This window comes from Empidonax traillii, unplaced genomic scaffold (assembly GCF_003031625.1).
Source record: "Empidonax traillii isolate 1590-97213 ecotype Southwest subspecies unplaced genomic scaffold, ASM303162v1 scaffold385:size1130455, whole genome shotgun sequence".
In the NCBI taxonomy this organism is placed as follows: Eukaryota; Metazoa; Chordata; class Aves; order Passeriformes; family Tyrannidae; genus Empidonax; species Empidonax traillii.
In genome coordinates this window covers 516,015-537,847 of record NW_020955578.1, presented here as the reverse complement: position 1 = coordinate 537,847, position 21,833 = coordinate 516,015, and the positions used below count along the sequence as shown (strand labels likewise).

The following is a 21,833-nucleotide window of genomic DNA, read 5'->3' as shown; positions in this document are numbered from 1 at the left end:
AAAGGCAAAATTATGTAAACTACTATATGTTCCACTAGTACAGAACAATGCCCTGCTCTTACCTCTGACACAACCCTTCTCCCAATCTTATGACATGATCTGATGTTGCAACTGATCTAGACTGAAGTAGAAAATATAGTTCTCTCTCACCAAGAAATAAATTTCTGAAAGACTTTTTTAATTAACAATTTTGTTAGCAATGCTGTTTATTTTTAAAAGTCTGTAGCCTTACGAAATACAAACTACGCACAAAGCAGAAAAGAAATAGAATATTTATTCTATTCCTGAATAATTTATTCAGGAACCATATTTAATGTCCAACAATTACACACCATACATACATACATTATCTAATATAGATAAAAAATTCCAACAAGAGACATGAAAAAAAATCTTCACATTTTCCATTTCCTTTCTAGCTCCCTTTCTGATCAGAACTGAAACAATTTAAAACCAACCTTTGATGTATATTACAATCACATAAAGTTAGGGTACGAAATTGAGAACAAATGAAAATTGCAAAATAGCAAATTTGCATTTACTTGGCTTACTCCTGGGAAATCTGTAGCCTGCAAAGTTTCCAGGCTTAATGAGCTCAACAAAATTCAAGTGCAAATTGTAATTCTCATTTTTCTTTCTGCTTCTAATAAACAGCATGGAGAATTACAGAGAATTTAAAGCCATTAAGCAAAAGACAGCTACACAGAGACACTACCTATCAATTACATCCCTATAGGTTTTGAACTGAGTACTCATCGATGAAAGTGAATATACTTCAAAAAAAAAGTTTAAAGATTTCATGACACATGACTATCACAGGGTGGGGCACTGTACTATGTGAACAGCCGTGACTTTTGGAAGAACGAAACCAGAGATGAATTAGGGATAGAAAAAAACTAGACCTAACACAGGAGGGGGAAGAAAGAAGATGTAACAGAAGGAATAGGGTTTATTGTTGTACAGTCTGTATAGACTCCTGCTGTGATTGAGCAGTTCTAAAACAGTGCAAGATTAGAAAGACAAGCAGACAAAATATAAAAGTTACCCATCCAGTATAACACTGTTAAGAATCACATGAGGAGCTGAGAATTAGCAAGAACTTGGACTTCAACAGTCTCAAGTTAGTGCTGAATTGCTTTTGTTAAGACCACCCAAAGAGTCTGAAAATACCTAACATGCAGTTAGTATGTCCTAGCAGCCTTCAGGTCATTTCCTTCAGAATAGCCTCAGCAAATTTCAGAGTGAAATAGGAAACATTTCAATCTCTAAGAGACAAAGTGGTATACATTGGAATAGGATTTTCAGATAATTCCAAGGTAAGAGTAGCAGGTCCAAGTGGTTTTCAAGTACGTGAGCTGTAATTTGATATACTGTAAGGAGCTAGAAGAGCTTTTCTAAAGTTTAAACATTAATTTGTTCTTACTTTCTAAGGTTCCAAGTTTAACTGCTAGGATTATACGTTCACATGCAAGGTCCTCAAACTTAGCTCAGGTTAATGTTTTCTTTCAGTGGTCAAAAGCTAACCAACACTCACATTAGCAAAGGAAGCCACTACTCAGCAATAAAACAATCAACAGAAGAAGTGATGTCAGAACCCATATTTAAGATTCACATTAACAAGGGCAAATGCAACTATGACAGAAATGATGATTGCATCCAACGAAATGAAGTAACAGAGGAAAACAAGTTCAAACACAAGATAAAATGAGCTAAAATCTAAGCAAGAATGGAATCACTCAGAGGGAGAAAAGGGCACAGATACAAATAGCACAGATACAAACAGCACAAAATCTACTTTAAAGTTTAAGAACAGAGGAATGTTAAAGTGATAAATAATGGCTTTGCATTTATATAGCACCATCCATCCAAACAAGACAAAGCGCTTTACAAATATTAATGAATTGAGCTACAGTGTCTTCAGAGGTATCCATATTCAATTTGAAGTGTGGTGTAACAGTACTCTAAAGAACATCAGTGACATCCTTATTGCTTCTTTCCTATGCAGGTATTCCCCTCTGAAACATCCCTGTTTCTAAAGCACTTATAAATTCCATTAAACTGCTAACTTTTATACTTCAGGAGAAAGAAGACTCAAAAGGTATATAATCAGTTAGTGAATAATTATTCACTAACAACAGTATGACAGAAAATTACTCCTGTTCTCAAATGTCAGAATGAAGGAACAGCCTACATTTCAAAGAGAAAGTGTGTTTAATATGATATTGCAGAAAAAGCTTCCATGGTTAAGTAACAGCAGTAGCACTAGAAAAACAATTATTACCAAGGAATAATTCTAAGTCATCAGCACTGTACACACTAAGAAAACTTACATAAATAATTGCATCATAATAAATCTATAAGAAATGAGTAGACTCCAAGTGCACCTTCTGGCCCACCTATCATTCTGCAATATTAGAAACCCTTTGAAGAGAGAAAAAGCGGGAGGAAAAGACAACGAACCTTACCCTCTGAGCTTTCGCAAGTTCTTCTTTCAATCGTTCATAGCCCTTTTCTCTTACTTCCAGTACTGATGGGCTCCGTAAGTGAGATAAACTGTCTGTACTCAACCCAAAAATATCTTCGTTTCCTTCAGCAACATCTGCTACTGTAGCACCCTGCAAAAACTCTCTCTCTACGTTATTGCTCTCCTTCCTGGCATTATTGTGATTGAATGACCCGCTCTGGGGTCCAGAGGTAGAACAAAGTACTGCGTCGGTAACATTGATGCTGTAAAGAGAGCAATATATTTTATATTTATTTAATACATTAAGAATAAATATTTTAGAAATGGCAATAATGGTGTTGAATGTATAATTACGGGCACAATTTAATATTACATAATTGTAAGTAATCTTAGCATTTTATCTTTAGTAAAGCAAACAGCTTATATGCAACAAACATCAGCAATTTAAATAAAAAGAGACACGGAATTTACCTGACACCTGATACTTCTCCACAATTCAGTTGTCTGGGAGATGAATAAACGGGTTGTGTGGGGAGGTCAGAAACACTTAATGCATTGGGTTGGATTGGCGTGGAGGACACAACAGAAGGATGTGGTCGGTAGATGACGCTGGGTGAGGTAGTTTGTTCCTGAGTCCCTGGCTCATTTACTCCAAGAAGATCTGGTGTAGTAGGCGAAGCGAGGTTCACTTCATGAAAGCCTTCCAAGGGGTCACTGGCCATAATAAAAGCCTCATCATATGAAACCCTGAATGAAAGAATCACATTATCAGAATGTAAACAGGAAATACTTAATTATATCTGACAGCTATTTGAATTTTAAAAAAAAACACTCAAATATGTTCAGAATACTTCATGATAGAATGGAAACTGTGGACTATTCTTGCTAAGTACGAACTTCAAACAGCAAAAATGTTTTTTTTTTCCACATACTGCACTAAAAGCAGACTGCATCTAAATGGGATGATAAAATCAAGAACACTTTCTACATCATAAAACAAAGTAATCTTTAATACAGCCTAGAGCTGCTTTATATCAAACCAAATATATTTCATTCATGAAAGTGGGGGAGACTTGGGAATCAGTGAAGAAAAAAAAAGTTTAAACCTTAAGCTTCCATTTTTAATCTCAGTGAAGCAAATAATCTAGGACAGGAATCAGTGAACCTTTAAATAAATTACAGTCCATAGTAGTTTTGGTTAAATTACTCATCTGATCTTGTAACAGTTCACTGAAATGACAGACTTCGCCAATAAGACTTCTCGTGAAGTATGATGATGTATATTTAATACATCACAATCAAGTGATCATGACAAATATGAATAAGTATCATCTCAAAAATATATTATAGGCAAAAAAGTACTATGAATTGGCAATTTAACTGACAATATCTTTCAATTTATTTTTTAATTATATATGCTTTTCTTAAGATCAACGGAAAACAACTACAGCACATGGATATTACAAGCCCTATTTTCCAGCAGTTTATCAGAGATTACAAAAGTCTTTGCATAATTCAAAACTTAAGTTGGAAGTAGTATAGAGAAATTTGTGAAGCAGTGCTTGTTCACTGCAAAAAAAAAAAACCCAAAACATTTTCCATGTTACTGAAATACAGAAGAGAGAAAATGCAGGTTTCAAAAAGGTACTGAACATGCAAAAAAAGAACTGTGCATCAAAACAAAATAATACATTGCATTTTACAGGTAAAGTTGTTTGGATCTTACAATTGAAAACACAAGGCAGGGAGAAGATCTAGAAAGATGATGGTCATAACCATGAAGAGACTATAACATCAACTTACGTGTACATTTAGTTCATGAGCTACTTCATAGAACACACAGAAAACACCAAGAATGGAAACCCCAAATTACAAACAAAGTAGTGTTTTAGTTACATTAATACTTTCTGGTCATCTTAAGCTCAAAGAACACCATTCAAAACTGTTCTGAATCTCAAGGACTGTGGTGTGTATTTACCAGTGCTAAACAAGTAATTTTACCACACTGGCAGGCATATGCGGAAGAAATTCAATTGTTCAGATAGCAAGAATATGTTATTAATTTTTCTGTTAATTCCTCTCAGGAAAATAAAAACAAACAAACATCAGGACCCCTCTAGGAAACTGCCTAGACTTAAGGGACAAAAAGGACCTTACATGAATAAACAGGGACATTTTAGGTCAGGTTTGTTTTCTGCAGAAAATTTTATGCAGAGATTTGTTTTATTTTGAACTACCAGGACCGGCTGTAAAAACATGATTTACACATAAAAACATTGTCACAGTTTTGCGCTTTGGAGCTTTTCTACCGTAACACAGAGATGAAAAGCTTACTTTTAAGTAACTTCGGCAAATATTGCTGTTTGTTTTCATTATAGTTCTTCTTAACTATTAGAAGCATTATAATTACATGCTCTACATCATGTTGAGTCAATAAATTAAAATGGACTGCCAGAGCTACAGGACTTTTTCAAAGTTAAATTTCAAGAATAGTACAACTATTACATGCCATTATTTTACATTTAATAAGCTAAAATACTGTCATCTTGAAAAAATAAAAATTACAGAAACAGCTCTTTATAGTTCATCATCGCAGTTGAAAACTATCCATCTTGCAGGTCTCCAAGTCAGGTTCACATCTACACAAAGATATTCCCTTTCTATGTTTCTACCACCTTGCTCTTTTTTGACCATCAGTTAAGTTGTACCCAAACACCACTACACCAGCAATAACATCAAAATATCACTTCCAATTCCTGATTCTTTGGATTTCAGTCCTCACATTAACAAAAGACAGAAGCTTCTGAACAGGGATGTGGAAAGGATGCCTGGATGGATGCCTTGCCTTTTCTAAATCTACAGCACCTGGAAAAGTGCACCCAAATCCACACAACAGAAGTAAAGATTGAGACCCGGTTGAGAGCAAAACAGGAACATCTCTTCTGCCACATATTCCACTCTGTTGACTAGTTTCTATTTCAAGTTTGAAAGACACATTCCTAGCTGCCCTGAAAACTCACGATCTCCCTTGATATTCAATAGAGGTACCACAGAATTTCACATCACTAGCACCACTGATTGTTTTCAGTTGCATACCCTGTTGGGCTGAACTTTGCTATAAAAGTTCTTTTTTCAAAAACTTTTTCTTAGAAAATACTACTTAGCCTTTGTCCAAGTTAAAAAAAAAAAAAAAAGGCTCAGGAAAAGCTTATTTGTTGGTTTTTAATGTATTTTACTATTTCTGTACAAAACTTAAGGTTATCTGTTTGGAGCAAATACTTTAAGTACATTGAGTAAGCAACAGGCTAAAAGATGCACCATTCCATATATTTGTGATAACAGACACAAATTCAGCTAAATTATGAAGCGTGGGAGGTCAAGCTGGTTCACACAAAGAAAAAACATTTGGAAGCCTGCTTATTTTCAAATGCATTTCTAATGGTCCCTCTAGACCATCACATCAACTTACAATAAGCAAAATATCCTGCAGCAGTTTTAACACGGGGAAAAAAAAAAAAAAAAGCCCAAACCAAAGAGATTATGGAATTTTATTCACAAGACTATCGTTCTGCTTATACATTAAAGATCTATCTCACCCTAAACAGGCAAGAGATTTATAAGTAATTAAATCCACACATAACTTCACAGCTATCAAAAAAACAAGCTCTGTCTGATATAGTACGTAAAAAAGCTATAAAAGTTACTCCTGGAAGAGCTGAAAACAAAGTCCCTCATAAGCAAACCGTCTATGTAAAACACTTTCCACTCACAAATTTCTTCTTTCCTAGCATTGCTTCTCACTAGGCAGTGAGCAGGCAGAAGCCGTGTACACCACCCAGACAAGACAAAGGAGCCCATATCAGATATCTCTGTGTCAAGGCTCACCAACACCATTAGGCTGTTACCAAGGCACCAGCTGAAGACACATTACACCTTAATGAAACCAAACATACATGCAAAAAGTCAAGTGGTTCTAAAAATAAAAGCTCTCTTTTGGGAAAAGAATTCTTCAAAGTTATGGTAAGCCAAAGAAGGGGAGAAAAAGCACATTAAATTTCAGTGTCATTAAAGATTAGAGGTTTCCTTAAGACTCTGTGGGGTGGGGATTCGTATTTTTGACTAAGGCAGCGATGAACAGCCTTGCTGTGAAGGAACATGAAGTGAATGTAAGTGGAAAGCTTTACTGGGAGCCAAGCTGACAGTGTGTAAGAAGAAACCACAATGTTGACACAGCACTCTTTAGTAGTAGTTCTGTGCTACTGTGAACAAAAGCTGATATTCTGATGTTTCAGAGCAGACCACTTATTAAATAAAATAATGAATTTTCTTAATACTTTTTCTGTCACATTAATATGAGGTGAAAGCTTGGAATTGAATTAGTGCCTACCAAACACATGATTATTTTTGTTGATATTATAATTTGGATCACATAAAAAAAACCAAATACTGTAATAAATCAGGATGAAACAACAAAATAAATTAAATTCCTTATTCTTTCATCTGGAAATAATGCAAATTTGGTGGAAGTTGTCAAAATGTAGCTTTTTATTACCTCCACTGCTGACTAACCAGGTAACTTCATGAAGAAACTATGCTCAAATCTGTTATTTTATCTAATAGTAAACTAAAACATACTACACAGAAATCAATTTATCAACAGTCAGCTTAACACTTCCTATAGCTCCTAACAGGAATCAAGAACCATAAACATTTTCAACAGCACTGAAAACAAAATGCTTAAAATTGTTGAAAACCACTTACTACAAACTCAGGAGTTCGTCTTTCACAGATTGCTTTTAAATACGAGACATCTTGAAGACGACAACTCTGAACAATCTCGTAACAGTTACAGTCTATTTAAAAGCAACGCCAACACCAAACATTTCAAGCATCAGAAATCTCATCTTTAGTTTTGATGGCAGACTGTACCATCACAACAGAATGGCTACCTGCTGAAGTGAAAAAAAAATCCCATACGGAAAAAGTTAATGTTTCTAAACATTTTGATGAAGAGTAAATTGTAGCAGGCATTTATCAAGAAAGGTGCGTATTAGCTACAGTGCTTTAATCTCCATGCAGCAGGCCTTTCAAAAAGTAACAGTCCCAAAGACTTCATTTGTTAGACTCCTATGTCTGCTTCAGTTAATTTGGGAAGGGTCAGGAAAGTGGATTTTTTTTTGTAGCAGTTTCTCAAACAGACTGGCATTAGCCCACCACTGGGTCTGCACTCTTCTCAGTGGGTTTAGAAAAAAATATTTTGAAATATTTGGCATTACAGACTCTGTAATGTCATATGTTTTATAAGCTCTAAAGAACTCAGTAGGGAATTACAGCAGTGGACTAATGACTACCTTTCAAAGAAGCAGTTCAGTTAAGTACAGTTACTTCATACCTATCAGATGCAAACAGGCAGTTTAAAATTAAAATTGTTATAAGGCATATATGGGCATTAATTTCAAGTTCAAAACCAATTCAATTACATCTATCCAGTATCATCAAATACTCATCAGATGCAGGTACAGGACAAAGAAGTTTGTTAGATACTTTTTTTTCCTAAACTGCTTTATAATTAAGCTCAGCCACAGAATTAAAGCAAGTTTAAACACCATTACTGATGTCAATTGATTGCATTAACACAATTCAGGATTTGGCATAGGAATTCCCTCGAGGTTTGCAAAATGTAATTCCCACCCTTACAATTTTGCAATTATGATAGAATTTTCTGCTTCAGGAGCCAAAATACACAATACTTTTTTTTCTGAACTGGTAAGATATGAGAGAAAAGAAAACACTGAACCCCTAGTGCCATCCAGTCTTTATATATTCTACTTTTATTTAAAAGTGATATTACACCACCTATTTACCAACCTGATAAATTAGGCAAGATGGTAAATAGAAGGTAAATTTTAAGTTAGGCAAATATACAGAATTTAACAGCTAGCAAAACTACACTTGGTTCAATGTGAGAATATTTTTCTACAGCATTTCCTCCAGTGTTGTCGTATAATGCTATGATGTGGGTCTTTCTCCTACTCTTTACTCTCATCCTAGGCATTCAAAACACTATTTCACACTGTTAAAAAAAAAAAAAAAAAAAAAAAAAAAAAAAAAAAAAAAAAAAAAAAAAAAAAAAAAAAAAAAAAAAAAAAAAAAAAAAAAAAAAAAAAAAAAAAAAAAAAAAAAAAAAAAAAAAAAAAAAAAAAAAAAAAAAAAAAAAAAAAAAAAAAAAAAAAAAAAAAAAAAAACCAAAAAAAACATAGTCCACTCAATAGCAAGATTTTATGAAGTTAAAGGGATTTTTGATTTGATGAACTGATGATTAAAAATATCTTAAAAACTTCATTATAGATTTATCTTCAACTAGAAAAATACAGGTGCAGGCAACAAGTGTCTGTCTTACAGAAACAAGCAGTACACAAGATTCAACAACCTACATTTATGAAGCGCTTGTGAAACTTATAAATAAACATGGTTTAGAGTCTAGTTGATAGTACACCTCTTACTACAAAGAAGAGTCAGTGCTTTGCAAAGTAGCATGCTGCAAACTTTTACTATAAGCTAACACTCAGAGAATGCTGTTCTGTTCACAAAGACTTTCTACACCAAGTTAATTAAACTGAAAATATGATTCTCTTTGCAGACACTGTCCTTTTTAAGGCAGAGCCTTATCTTGGAAACAACTTCACAATCTCATCTCAGGTTTAAGCCTGATCACAGAGACTGTAGTGTCATTCTTGCCAAGACTTGGACCTAAAGACTGCTTTTTGTTTTAACACTGAAAACATTCAGTAACTGAACTTAAGTAAAAATTATGATGATTTTCATGATGTTGTATCTGCAAATGCAATTTAAGAAATATTTTCTTAATTCATGAAAAAATGGTTAGCATATTATTAAAAGCAATAAAATCTCTAATACAAATCTTAACAGTCAAGTTACAGTAAGACCATATTTTAAGTGCCACAGTAAAAAGGGTCTTAAAAATAAGAATCCAAAGTACATGTTTCTTTTCTGGGAAAATCCATAAACCTAAGAGGAATACCGAGCAATGAGCTCATTGGTATTTTATGTGAATTTTTAAATCAAGTCAATAAAAGCTATGAAAAAAGCTGCAAGTCTAATCAAAAGTCTTATTTTGACTCTTCTACAGAAAAAATTCCCCTTTTAAAATATATTGTAACAACGTAGATATTCCAGTCACAGCTGTGAGGTGCACTCCCATTTGTTATTTATTAAAAGCATAATGAGAATAGTAAATTATTTATCCTTCTTTGGTCACTAGGTAACATTAACCAAGCACAACAGATGAATGACTTCCAAGACACAAATACAGAAGGCCTAACTTTAACCCTTCCCAGAACTCACTAAATAGATCTATAATAAAAACAACAATAAAAATGTTAAAGCAATATTATTTCAGGTTTTGTCCTATAATGAAGAATAAAAATATTTGAACAGATGGTAGCTGCCAATACATGTTCTAGTCTGAACAACCTTACATCTGCTTCAAAAGAGAAGCTGATAATTTCACAGTTACAGGAAGTCTGTGGAAGATTAATTATTTTATCTGTCTAGATCACTGTTTTTGAGACTAAGAACATGTTTACAAATGAACACGGCGAAAAAAACAAGCAACATAAAACCTAATATGCTATCTGCAAACAAAACAGTCAACACTCTCAAACTGATGAATATACTGTTGCTTTCTGTCAGCAAGACGAACGCCGAGGGCATCATTAAGGCTTTGGTCACTCGGTGTTCTCCTGCTTCCAAAGTCCTGCGACTCTCGGGAAATTAGCGGAGCATCAGCACTTCGGGGGCACGAATTTCCACACAGCTCATCACTTGAAATCAGCTTGTAACGAGAATTTACTTTCTGAGCCTTACTCTCTAAAGTAGCTACATTAGAAATTAAGGCTAACTGGGATCTGCTGCTTAACTACCTGCGCTTACAAAACCACTTATGGGCGACCAGGTACGACCCTCAATATTGCTCGACAGACTATAAAGCAACCAGAAGCGCTACAAGCGAGCCACACACCGCAGAACGCCCTCCGGTCTCTACCCACGTTGCTCTGGCACCTCTCGAGGGGGGCGAAATCTGCGAAGCCCCCGAGGGGCCCTGCCCGGCCCTTCCCTCCCCGCTCTGCCTCTCTCGGCGCTCGCACCTGAACCGCGCCGCCGGCCGAGAGCACTGGGAGCGGAGGCGCAGCCTTCAGCCCCAGCTCAGCCTCTCCTCGCACCCCTCCTCTCCTCATTCCAGTCCCTCCTGGCCCCCGTGCCCGCAGTGCCGGGGCAGGAGAGCGGCAGCTCCGACGCGCCGGCCTCGGGCGTGCGACGGCCCTTTGTCCGCCGCCGGCTCTCCCGCCGCAGGTGCGCCCGGCACTTCCCGGGGCGATCCCCGGGAGCTACTTCTGCCCAGCTCTGCCTTGGGCCGTGGCTGGACTCGGAGCCAAGCGCATCCCTGCCCTAGGCTGCTCCTTCGGCGCCCACGCAAACGTCGACGAAGCCGGGAGAGCTCTCCCGCCGCAGACGGACACGGCGGCACGGCCCGAGCCGCCCCCTGTCCCCACGCCTTGTCCCAGGCGGGGACCCACAGCCCCCAAAGCCCGCCAGAGCCCGCTCACGGCGCCCCGGCAAGGGGCAGCGCTCCCCGGCGGCGCCGGCTCCGCCCGCGCGGGCACGGCTGCCGCCAGCGCGGCCCGGCAGGTGCGGCGGCGCTAGCGGGGAGACGCGCCCCAGGCAGCCGGTCCCTCTTGCCGGTGGGGCGGCCACGCAGCCCCCGCCGCACGTACCTGCCAAGCCCCGGGAAAGGAAAGAAGCGGAGAGAAGCGGCTGCCGCGCCGCGTCCCCTCAGCCGACCCGCGGGGCGGGGCCACGTCTGCGCACCGCGCGCGCACCGCCCGCAGCGGGGCGGGGGGGGGGGGGTTGGGGGCAGGTGTGCGCCCCCCGACACCGCCCCCTGGCGGCCGGGGGAGAGCGGGGGGGGAGCTCGATGAGGGGAGCGGGTCGGGCGGGGAGAATCCTTCTGGATACGGCGGGACATCCGCTCATCCCCGGGAAGGGGGGGGTTGGAACATCTCTTCTGTTCAAGGGCGGGCGAGGACAGCGCTGTTAAAAGTCCGAGTGTTTTGTAGCCGTGAAGGCAACACAAGGAAGTTAATAATTCTGTGTTTAATGGCGTGCGTAACAGAGGCACGGGATTGCACAATTAAAAATGAGAAAATGAAAGACATGCCGGATGATTATCCAGCAATTTTCATTCATAGGGCATGCATTGCTCCAGATCAGGTTCTGAGACTAAACTCTACACACAAAATTTCTGGAATCAGGCCATATAGAGCTAAAAAAAGACTCACCTGCTAAAAAGAGGTGCTTTTCGAGTTCTAATAGTTTGTCTGATAAAGAGCTATTACTACAACCTCACATCTTGGCTTGCCTTAAGCCATCATTACTGCCACTCTGACACAAGCATGGTACTTAGTGCAATTTTCCAGCTTTTCAGAGGTTAATGTGCAGCCTTCACATTTTTCCTTTTGAAGTCTCGGTCTGTACTGTTTTGTGTGTCCTATGTCTTTAAAGGTAATAGGCAAAATGTTATAAAGCTGCTATAAATAAGACTCCATTTTACCACTGGTCTGATTACAGTGCCAAGAAATATGCTTCAAGTAACAGCAGTATTAGCTGGACAACATGCATTCCTTGCTGCTAGTGCAGCTGAACTGAACCCTGTGCTGCATCGTGAGGGACTTTAGCAAAAAACTAATGTAAATAAGATCTTATCCCATTCATCAGTTAAGGAATCGAGGCCACATTCCAGTCAATAATTGAAACTTTAATTATCTTGACAGCTTTCCACTGAACGTGAAAGAATCCTGTTTGGCCAGTCCTGCAGGACATAGCTGCAGATGAATAATGCTCTCTGTGGCCCATTCCCCATCAAACAAGAAGTTCATTGAAAGCAAAATAATATGACAAAGAAGATGTCAAAAGGCAAATGTACCAATGCCATTCCTCATAAACACAATACCTATAAATAGTATTATCTTCTAAATTACTTTTCAGTATGTAAATCTACACTGACTACAAGGGGGCTCAGGCAGAAAAACTGGCTACAGAAAATAATCATTTATAGCTTTTCTGGAAGCTATCTGAAAAACGAGAAACCAAGCAGTGCAAGAAGCAGAATATTCATATAGCAGTTATAATTGGAAGTTTGTTGTGAAAAGCCTCATAGAGAGGTGATGTTCGGTTGCAGGAGCTTGAACTTTTAAATTATTTAATTTGCTAATATTGACACGCAATAGAAGCCAGGCAATGCGATCGGAATACAGGTTTGACAAATTAGGTGCATCAAAGTTCATTAAAAACATGATTGCAAAAGGGACATGACAAGTGGAATCAGAAGTTGAAAACAACCTATTAAGACATAGTAAACCAACAAGAGTCTATAATTAGTATCTGTAATCCTATAGTTCTTAATCCTGTACAATGACTGTGCTTGGCATGACAATCTGCTGTCTTAACCAGATCAGACATCTTGCATTTCAAGAAATAAAAGCAATACAGTTCCAAAGACATTTGACTGTGCTAAAATAAATCACCAACAGATTTATTTTGTCAAGTACTCCTTTATTTTGCTCTGTGTAATAACTCTAAAAAGTCAGTCAGCAACAAACCAAGAAAGCATAATTTACATGGTTAAAATTAAAAATGTAAATAAATTAAATTAAATTTGGAGTCATAAATAAGAGAAGTAGCATTTGGGGGGGGAGGGAGAAGAAAAAGGTATTTTATACTCTATTTTTATCCAGCCCTTGCACATCGTTGTCAGGGCAGGGTTACTCCTCCAGACATTATAAACTGAGAGGCCTGGAGTTACCTGAGGCAAGGGTAACCCCCACTAGTGAGGGCACCATCAAGAGGAGGGCTAGGGAGGCAATAGCAACAAGCTTCGGCATATACCTAGTGACCATCACAGAAAGTAACATGTCAAATCAAGTCAGATTTGTAGATGTGTAGACCTACACCTGTAATGTAGGTCTGAGGCTCATCCAAGGAGGAGGGATCAACTAAGACAGGCTCACGCAAGACAAAGTACAGGCAGATCCTGGTGGCCTGGGTGTGAGCTTAAATGTAGCCCTGGAGTCCTTGCCCACTAAGGGAGGTTGATCTGCCCCCAGATGAGGCTGATCCTAGCAACTGAGACCTTTTTGTGCCCTTGGGTCTCTGGCAAGCAGGAAAACTGGAAGTCCTTTGCAGAAATAAAACCACACATCACTATTGCTCTAAATGAGCAAAGTCACTGTTGTCAGTGGAAAGTGAAATACAGTTTGCAGCTTTGGTGGAATAACATATGCCATGGGTGCCAGCTCCAATTAAGTAGACGTAATGGGACAGGACCATTCGACAAAACTGCCCAGTGTACAAAATCTGGAGGATGGACTTTGCTGAAACTGAGTTATTTCTAGTGAATGCTAGTATTTTCTGCTCCTGTCAAATCCATTCACTCAGTTTGTTAAATCAGTTCATCTGTTTATTTTGAACTCCTTAGTGTGGTTAACTGCCCCAAGTCAGAAATTCTCCAGCTAGCTAGACTGCTGAATAGGTATCTTGGCACAGACTTGGCCGCAGCAATCTACATACTTATAACTGACAATCTCACTTCTGTAGCTTCTCTCCAGTCATACTGGTGCAAGACATGACAAACATCACTGGAAACAGTTCTTGCACTGCACAGAGTTCCCCTGAACTGCATCTCTGTCTGTCCATGTCTTCTGTTGCATTTGAACCATCTGTCTGAGGGACTGTATCTTCAAATGGGGCAGTTTCCTTTCCTAATAGTTACAGTCCACTGGACCAAAGAAACCCGTTTCAGGGAGGAAAAAATGCAAAAGACAAAGGTGTTTCACAGTGAGGTCTGTGTTTTTCTTCAAATCTACCCACTAAAAAAACCCCGAAATAAAAGAAAACAAGCGGGATGGGTATTAACTGTTCCTGAAGCTCCTTCTTAAAACTTCCAATGGAAGACAGCATAGCCTCTCTAACAGTGCATTCCAGGGCTGAACTAGCCTTGGAGTTATTTTTCAAAGTCTAACCTAATCTCCTTTGCTGTAGTGTAGAAAAAGAGGTAATGAGCTTATCTCAGTGGATACGTGAGGCAATCATCTTTAGGGTATTTGATAGCATCCCCTCCATTTTCTCAAAAAATAAACACAGTTATTTTAGTCTTTCCTCATAGATGATGTTCTTCAGACCTCCCGTTGTTTTTATTATTCTCTCTGTGGGTCTGCATCAGAACAGTGCACAATTCTGGACACAACACTCCAGCATTGGCTTTAGGGTATCACACAGCTGCTTATACATTGCAGCAAAGATCCCTTGCTTTTTCTCTTAAGGCAGCAGAATGCTGCTTAACCAGTCCTTTTCCAGCTTGTGACTTCACTTGTGAGCTTTCTTCTACGTCCATTGATTCTTACTGAATGCTAATCTTGTTCTTGAAAAAAATGTTTACGGCCCTTCACATCTTGCAGATTTGAAAAGTGCACTCTCTATTCCTTAAGCCAAGTCATTAGTCAAAATATTGCACGTTATCAGAACCAGAAGGAACCTCTGAGCTGAGGTGCTCTTCTTTAACAATTGGCCATCTAAAACCAAGTCTTTGTAGCAGTTTATGCCGGACAGTGTATTCCTCCCTTTCTTATGAGATGTCATAGGAGGGAATTTCAAAAGCCTTACCAAACTCCATCTGTAGATACGTTGATTCTTTCCTATTTGTCTTCAAATGATATGCTCGAATCATGCAACAAATCTATTACAGCATCAAATCCTCAAACCACTTCACAGTCTTCACCTCTGTTATCAGTGTTATCACCTCTGTTGTCAATGCATCAAATAAGTGTCAGAAATAAGAACTTAAAATGATGTCTAAAATTAAAGCCCTGTATTCATTAACTGAAAGTCAAGGCTTGAATACCAAAAAATATAAACTTGTGAAATAAATTCCATTTATACACAGCATATATCTATAGACAGCCTGCAGAACTCGTTGACACAATATAAAGAGAATGTCACGTTCTTTACTGATTTAAAAAAAAAAAAAAAAAAACAAAACAACACACTTGTATGAATACACAGAGCACAGCCTCATCAGGGAAGATACAAATTAATAAAGTATCATTAACTAATAAATGACAAGGATTAGTAAGAAATTTCCTTTTAAAGCATATTCATTTACAATTGTCCTCTTTGACCATGAAACTGATTCTGGAAAAAGCTACCCAACTAGATAGATTCTGCTGTTGAATATGAAATAAATAATGCCCATACGTTTTTTGAAGGTGCTTATAAATGTAGCGATACTAAGTAGAAGAAACTTAAAAACTGAAATGGCCTTACCAACTTATGTAAGGACTGACATGTGGTTTCATTTATCTTTAGAAGCAAGCCAGGGACAGATCCAGAGTGTGGTTATAAATAGTACAACATGTTCATCCCTAGCTGGAAGACAACAGAGATGCCAAACCTGAACTCAGAAATCAGAAAATAAGATTACAAAATACATTTTCACTTGAAAATTAACTCTCCAAAATCCAAACAAACTTTGTAGACCTGACATACTGCAGTTAAAACTCAAGAATTCTTTTAGTTGATGAGACACAAAAACACCTCCACTAGATAGTGCAAATAAAAGCAATGGCAAACATTGGGTGAGAATTCAGGAATCCTATGTTTTATTCACAAGTTTGCTTTGGACCTGGATACCCTCCCTGTACCTTAACTTATCTGTCTCTAAACAAAATTCGTAAAACTTCTTCCTCCTTCTGCATAACATGTGGTCACATGACCAAGTTTAAATAATGAAATTTTGAAAGGTCTTCATTCTTTCAGACTAAAGTAGCTATGAAAATGGAAGAAGGGGCTTTAGTGGGCTGATTTTTGTTTATTTTTGCTCAATGATGCAGAGATTCAAAACCGAACTTCAGACAAAGCTGCCAGTTATTGCTGTGTTCTGCTCTGTGAGGGGTAAAGTTTTTACAGGTATCAACCATTTCCCCATGTGATAGAAATACTGTTTATTCACCTTCTGTCCAGCATTACCTAGTTGATATGGACATCACCCCACTGGGCACAGGAATGCCTTCCAGTTTAGAATGGCTTTTTCTTCTCCTTATCTCCTTCTGTTTTCTCCAGCTTGGCACACTCATGATGGCGAGGCTCTGCAAGTTCAGCACAGCAGAGAGTAATTTCTGAAAAGTAATATGAATCCTTTACTCTGTTGTGTAAATGGTAAAAAATGCTGAAGTAGTATTGAAACCAGAGCAGTTCTAGTGGCACAAAAGAGAGGGATTACTGTTACATGTTCCAAAGTGACCTTAAAAGTGATAGGCCTCCCATAAGTCTAGTCTCCACTATCATATACATCTGTGTTACCTTGACTGGAAATGTTCTCCCACACTCACCGTATCCAGAAACATTTTCCATCACCTCACTAAAACAGTCAAAGTGTGGATTTGCCCAGGGGAGAATGAAGGACAAACTCCCCAGCTACAACAATTGTGTGTGTTCTGGCCCACATACTGGGCCATGTACAAGCAGCAACACAGCGAGCACAGGGTTTTTTTCATCTGCTCTTGGCTCACAGATTGAACTTCGTGTCTGGGGGAGCAATGAGACTTTACATGCTATTTAAGCATTTTTTCTAAGTGAAAAGTTACAGGAAGCAGAGAATGGGAGGGTTTGTTGCAATTCAGGTAGAAATGCTCAGGCTTGTCCATAGAAAAAAATCTTTTTTGGGATGCTACTTTTTCTTTTTATAGTGTCTTTTTTTTTCCCCTCTTAATGAACATCTGAGAAGAGAACAAATGAAGGTCTGAGGGAAATGTTTAGCATTGAAGTGTGCAAGGGAGGAAAGCCAGAATTATCTTTAATACAGGACTGGCAAAACCACGTGGCTCATGGAGTAAAGTCCTTGGTTTTATCCTTTCCACATGTGTATTACTGCTATTTTTAATAGCAGGAAGTATTATTATGGTTCTCTGAAATAAAACTAGCTAAATAAGGAAAAGACCTCACGTGAGTTGTTCCCTTTACAAAAAGAAATTCATGGTGGTCGGCTATCTTGGTGTAATCCTATTTTATGCACAAATACCAATAATCCTATTCTCACAAACAGAGCAACAACAACCATTCCAAGTTATTTCCAGACAATAACTAATTCAAAAGAACTTGCCTTTTCTAAACACTTTTCCCTGCAAATGCTTTTCTGTTTGTTCTTAGCCATGATCTCATTCTTGGAATCTCTTCTATCTCATCTTTCCCTTTCTCTCTTGTACAAGCAGATACTCCCATAAATCTCTTTGCCCAAGAGACAACTCAAGAAAATCCTCCATCCTTACTGTCCCAGTTGCATTTGCCGGTAATATGACTCTAAACTTTGGGCTGAGGCCCCCTTTAATTAGCGTGTGGGCAGTGGAGAGTATACTTTCTCCTATGAGTTGCAGCATGGTTTAATCAGACCTCTAACAGTGTTGTACATGGTAAAATGCACCACAGCTTTGTATCAGTCATTACTTCATAGTGTTATTATCTTAAAGTAGTACCCAAACTGGATCATCGTTCTTGCAGGTGGGTTTTCATACACAAGTAAAAATACATTTGAATAGAGAATTTCTTCAAAAAATAAGCAAAAGCAGTCCTTATTAATTATTGAATGGGAGAAACACAAGGGTTTGGTTGTACTGTTATGTGTATTGTCCATTGTTATTTATTATTTCTTTTTGTTGAGTTTTTTATTATTATTGTTATATTTTCATGCAAAGAACAAGAGTTATCATTTGCTATTCTCAGACATGTAACATCACCCACTGAAAACCTGACCCCTTAAGCCATAAAGAGTAGGAACTTATGAGGCTTCCAGTGGTACCTCCAAAACCTTGACTGAGAGCACAAACAAGCTTGTTGTACAAAGATGCATTATCCACTCTAGTACAAATAAAAACTTTTAGTGTTCTTATAAAATAAACATTTCAGTGGGAGAAAAGATCCTTCTTTCTCAAATTTATCTGCTTAAGTAGTGCAGGACACATTAGCATATATTATAATGCACAGACCGTAAACCATCAATATTCTTCAAAGTCCACAACAATTTTTTTAACATAACTTCTTCATTAAAAAGAATAGAAATTACAGTTTTGCAGCATCCTGCATGTACAAAAGTATGATTATGCAAATAGCTGTGCAATCAACTGCATTTTTATGTAGGTAAATTATCTAATATCCAATGCTTGACACTGTGCAAGAAGTTTTGAAACCTTGATCATCTTGCAAAGTAGAATGACACTGACTTCAAAAAAGCCAGTCCATAGCACAAAATCAATCGCCTCTCCTTCTGTGATTGCCTTTTTACCATTTAGCTTTCACTTAAGCTGTTAGCATATATTAAATAACCCACCCAGACCGTTTCATATGAACATCATAACGAGCACTTTTGGAGATGTTGGTCTTAAGTCAAGAGAAAGCTCTCCCAGTCAATCCAGGCACTGGCTTTTGAGCCCAGTTCCTGGACACTTCATTCCTGGATGCTTTGTTGATCTCATCTTCTGTCTGATAAGTTCCCTGCCATGACATTAGTTGCTTTTATGTGTCTGTGCCTTCTGGCAATAAAAGGAGCATTGAGGCTGCTAACAGTCACAATAATAATATTTCTAATACCAAACTCAGCACTACCGCATAACAAATGATGTTTATTTCATGACAGGAAAGTTACAAAACTAAGTGTTTCCAATCACAGTTTTACACTACTCAGAGAATTGATCTTTGGGACAAGCCTGTTGGGACAGCAGGCTTTATCCTGCAGATGCATTTATTTGTAATCCTCTTAAGTATTATACCATGTGACTGCGGGAGATAAAAGAGCCTCCTTTAAAGAGTATTTCCATAACCCACATTGAGTGATGCTAAGTACAGTGGTATCTCTCCCACTAGATTAACTTCTAATTATTGCAATTTCTCTCATGAAAGAGACTGTAAGATAGCACAGCAGCTCTCTACACATTCATTCTATGGGCAGAGGACATTTTATGTTAATTTACTGATTTATTTAAGACAAGAATTACAGCAGCAAGTGACAGTAAGTAGAAAAGTGTAGCAAAACTCAATATATTCTCATTTGAGAAAATCTGACAGCAGCTCCTTTAATACTGTTCTCTTCCCAGCACTTTAATTATTCACTTCATTTCAATAAGAAAATTCTTTCATGTTGTTCAGACCACATTTTAGCCTAGTTATTGTGGCATTTCTTTGGATATTGGCATTATGTGTTGTTATTACAGATACTGAAGTGTTTGCTTGAAGCTTCACTAGAACACCATATGAATTAGTGTTGCTTCCAGAAATCTTCCAGTATAAACAGGTTCAAAAATCAAGAGGAAAGAGAAGCAGGAAGCATTATTAAACTAAATAACTTTTATTTTATGGATTTTTATTATCTGTTGCACTGAGCTGTCTTGTTAAACATCCATGGATGGTGGTAGTGGAAACCTGTCTAGTTACACAGTGCCAAAATGGTTTTGTCTCTGTGCGATTTGTATGTGTTCAAAGTATATCAAGAGAAAATTAATGCAAAATACAGTATTATCAATGAACATTAGTAGAACTGCATATAGAAAAGAACTTCTGAAAACTATTTTTATAGATGAAACCTCTCAAATTCTTGTCTACCTTATTCACTTGGAGAACAAAGGATGTTGCTAAGGATGTCCATCAGAACAAGGTCAGAGAAAGGAGAAGCAGCAACAAAATTAAGGTATTCATTGCAAATGGGAAATACTGTTTTACATATTTTGCAAATCCATCCTCTTTTGGTACACTGTTTGGGAACACACTGTATACAAACAAAATTTCTGTGTGCTATCTGCAATGTGACACGTGCTAAAGATGAGATAACTACACGTGACAGCAAAGGTGTGAATACCTTAACAAAATATAACTTACTTATCATGGCTTGAAGAGATCTTCATTTGAATTTGTTGTTCATAGTAAGATTGCATATAGCTTTTAAATGATCTCAAATATCTGCAACATAATTTCTTGTATATGAAGGCAGAAATAATTAGTGGTTTACAACATAAAAAGTACTGGAGTTCCAGCAACAGTTTGCAGGTCTTTGCTTATTACTATGAGGTTGTAAGAATTTGCTATAAAACTTCATTTGCTGCAGTGGACTCAGTTATGTTTAAAAATCAAATAAATGGTCATAGTTATCCTTCTCCTTATGGTAGACATAGTCACACAGGATAGGCAATAAAAAGACAGATTCTTACAGAAATTTTTGTTTGTTTTCCTCTCAAAAATATATCTCATTTCCTCTATTTTGTAGTATACATCAGCTGCCTATTAGACAGTTAATCAGCTGACACTCTTTTTTTGAATATGCATCTTCACTAAGTAGTGTATTAAAATGCTAGGGGATCACTTCAATTGTGCGTGTCAACATCATCCAGAACCAAAGGAGTGTGACTATCATTAGCCAACAGTTTCTCAGTCCTTAGCTCTAGCTGAGACTTGTGACAGAGACTGGGAAAAGCTTTCACTACTGTTTCCTTTCTCACAAGTCCCTGTCTTTATCCTCTGTCTCTAAAGCAGAAAGGAGCTTCTAATATTTTTAAAAAAATGGATTTTTGCAGAACTCTGTAACTAGTCCTTTATGGACCAAAAAAACTTTCACGCTCATTCTGTAATAAATGAGCTCTTGGAGGCTGCCAACAAAGTGTTGTTAATGCTGTGGATTCAAAATATCAGTTCAAAGCTAAACTGAAGAGCTGCATCAAAACTTAAGACTACTTTAAAATTTACAGTAAAAGTCCCCACTGACTCATGCTAACACAGATACAAAAATCAGCTAGAAAAGGTAGTAAGGTTATTAACTGGGAACTCTGCTATAGCAGTTACAAACTGTTAATCTCTCTCCTTCCACATTCAGGTGGACCTAGATTATCTATGGGAACATCATTATCCGGGAAAGGATGTGCCCAGCCAAGTAAGAGGGTGCAGTAAATCACACAGCAGCCACTGTTAGAAAGGGCTTTACACCATTCAAGTATGCTTATCTGTGGGAGGGTGGAAATAGAGGAAGAGAAATAAAAACATCACCTGTCTTCAGGAAATATCCAGCAAAGAATTAGAGACACCTTAATTATAGAAAAAGGAGTACTTCCTATAGAACTAGTCACAATGGAGCTACACAGCTGGAAACCTGTATTTATTTCTGCCCCTGAAAACACAGGAGCTCTAAATCTCGTGTCTTCTGCAAAACAGCTCAGAGCCAGTAGAGCAATCTCAGCCACTCCAATCTGCAGGAAAACTGAAG

At 38.0% G+C, this 21,833-nt stretch overlaps 1 protein-coding gene across 2 annotated transcripts in view; it reads right to left on the bottom strand.

The window, feature by feature from the left end:
• The window catches only part of RAB3IP (RAB3A interacting protein), a 36,241-nt gene extending 24,906 nt beyond the window's left edge, over positions 1-11,335 (bottom strand). For both annotated transcript variants that reach the window (XM_027893240.1, XM_027893241.1), the window contains exons 1-3: positions 11,260-11,335; positions 2,936-3,211; positions 2,466-2,727 (exon numbers count right to left, since the gene is read on the bottom strand). In XM_027893240.1, the coding sequence (XP_027749041.1) occupies positions 2,466-2,727; positions 2,936-3,186 (513 nt within the window). In that variant the 5' untranslated portion in view covers positions 3,187-3,211; positions 11,260-11,335. The remainder of the gene's footprint in view (positions 1-2,465; positions 2,728-2,935; positions 3,212-11,259) is intronic.
• Positions 11,336-21,833: the final 10,498 nt, after the last annotated feature.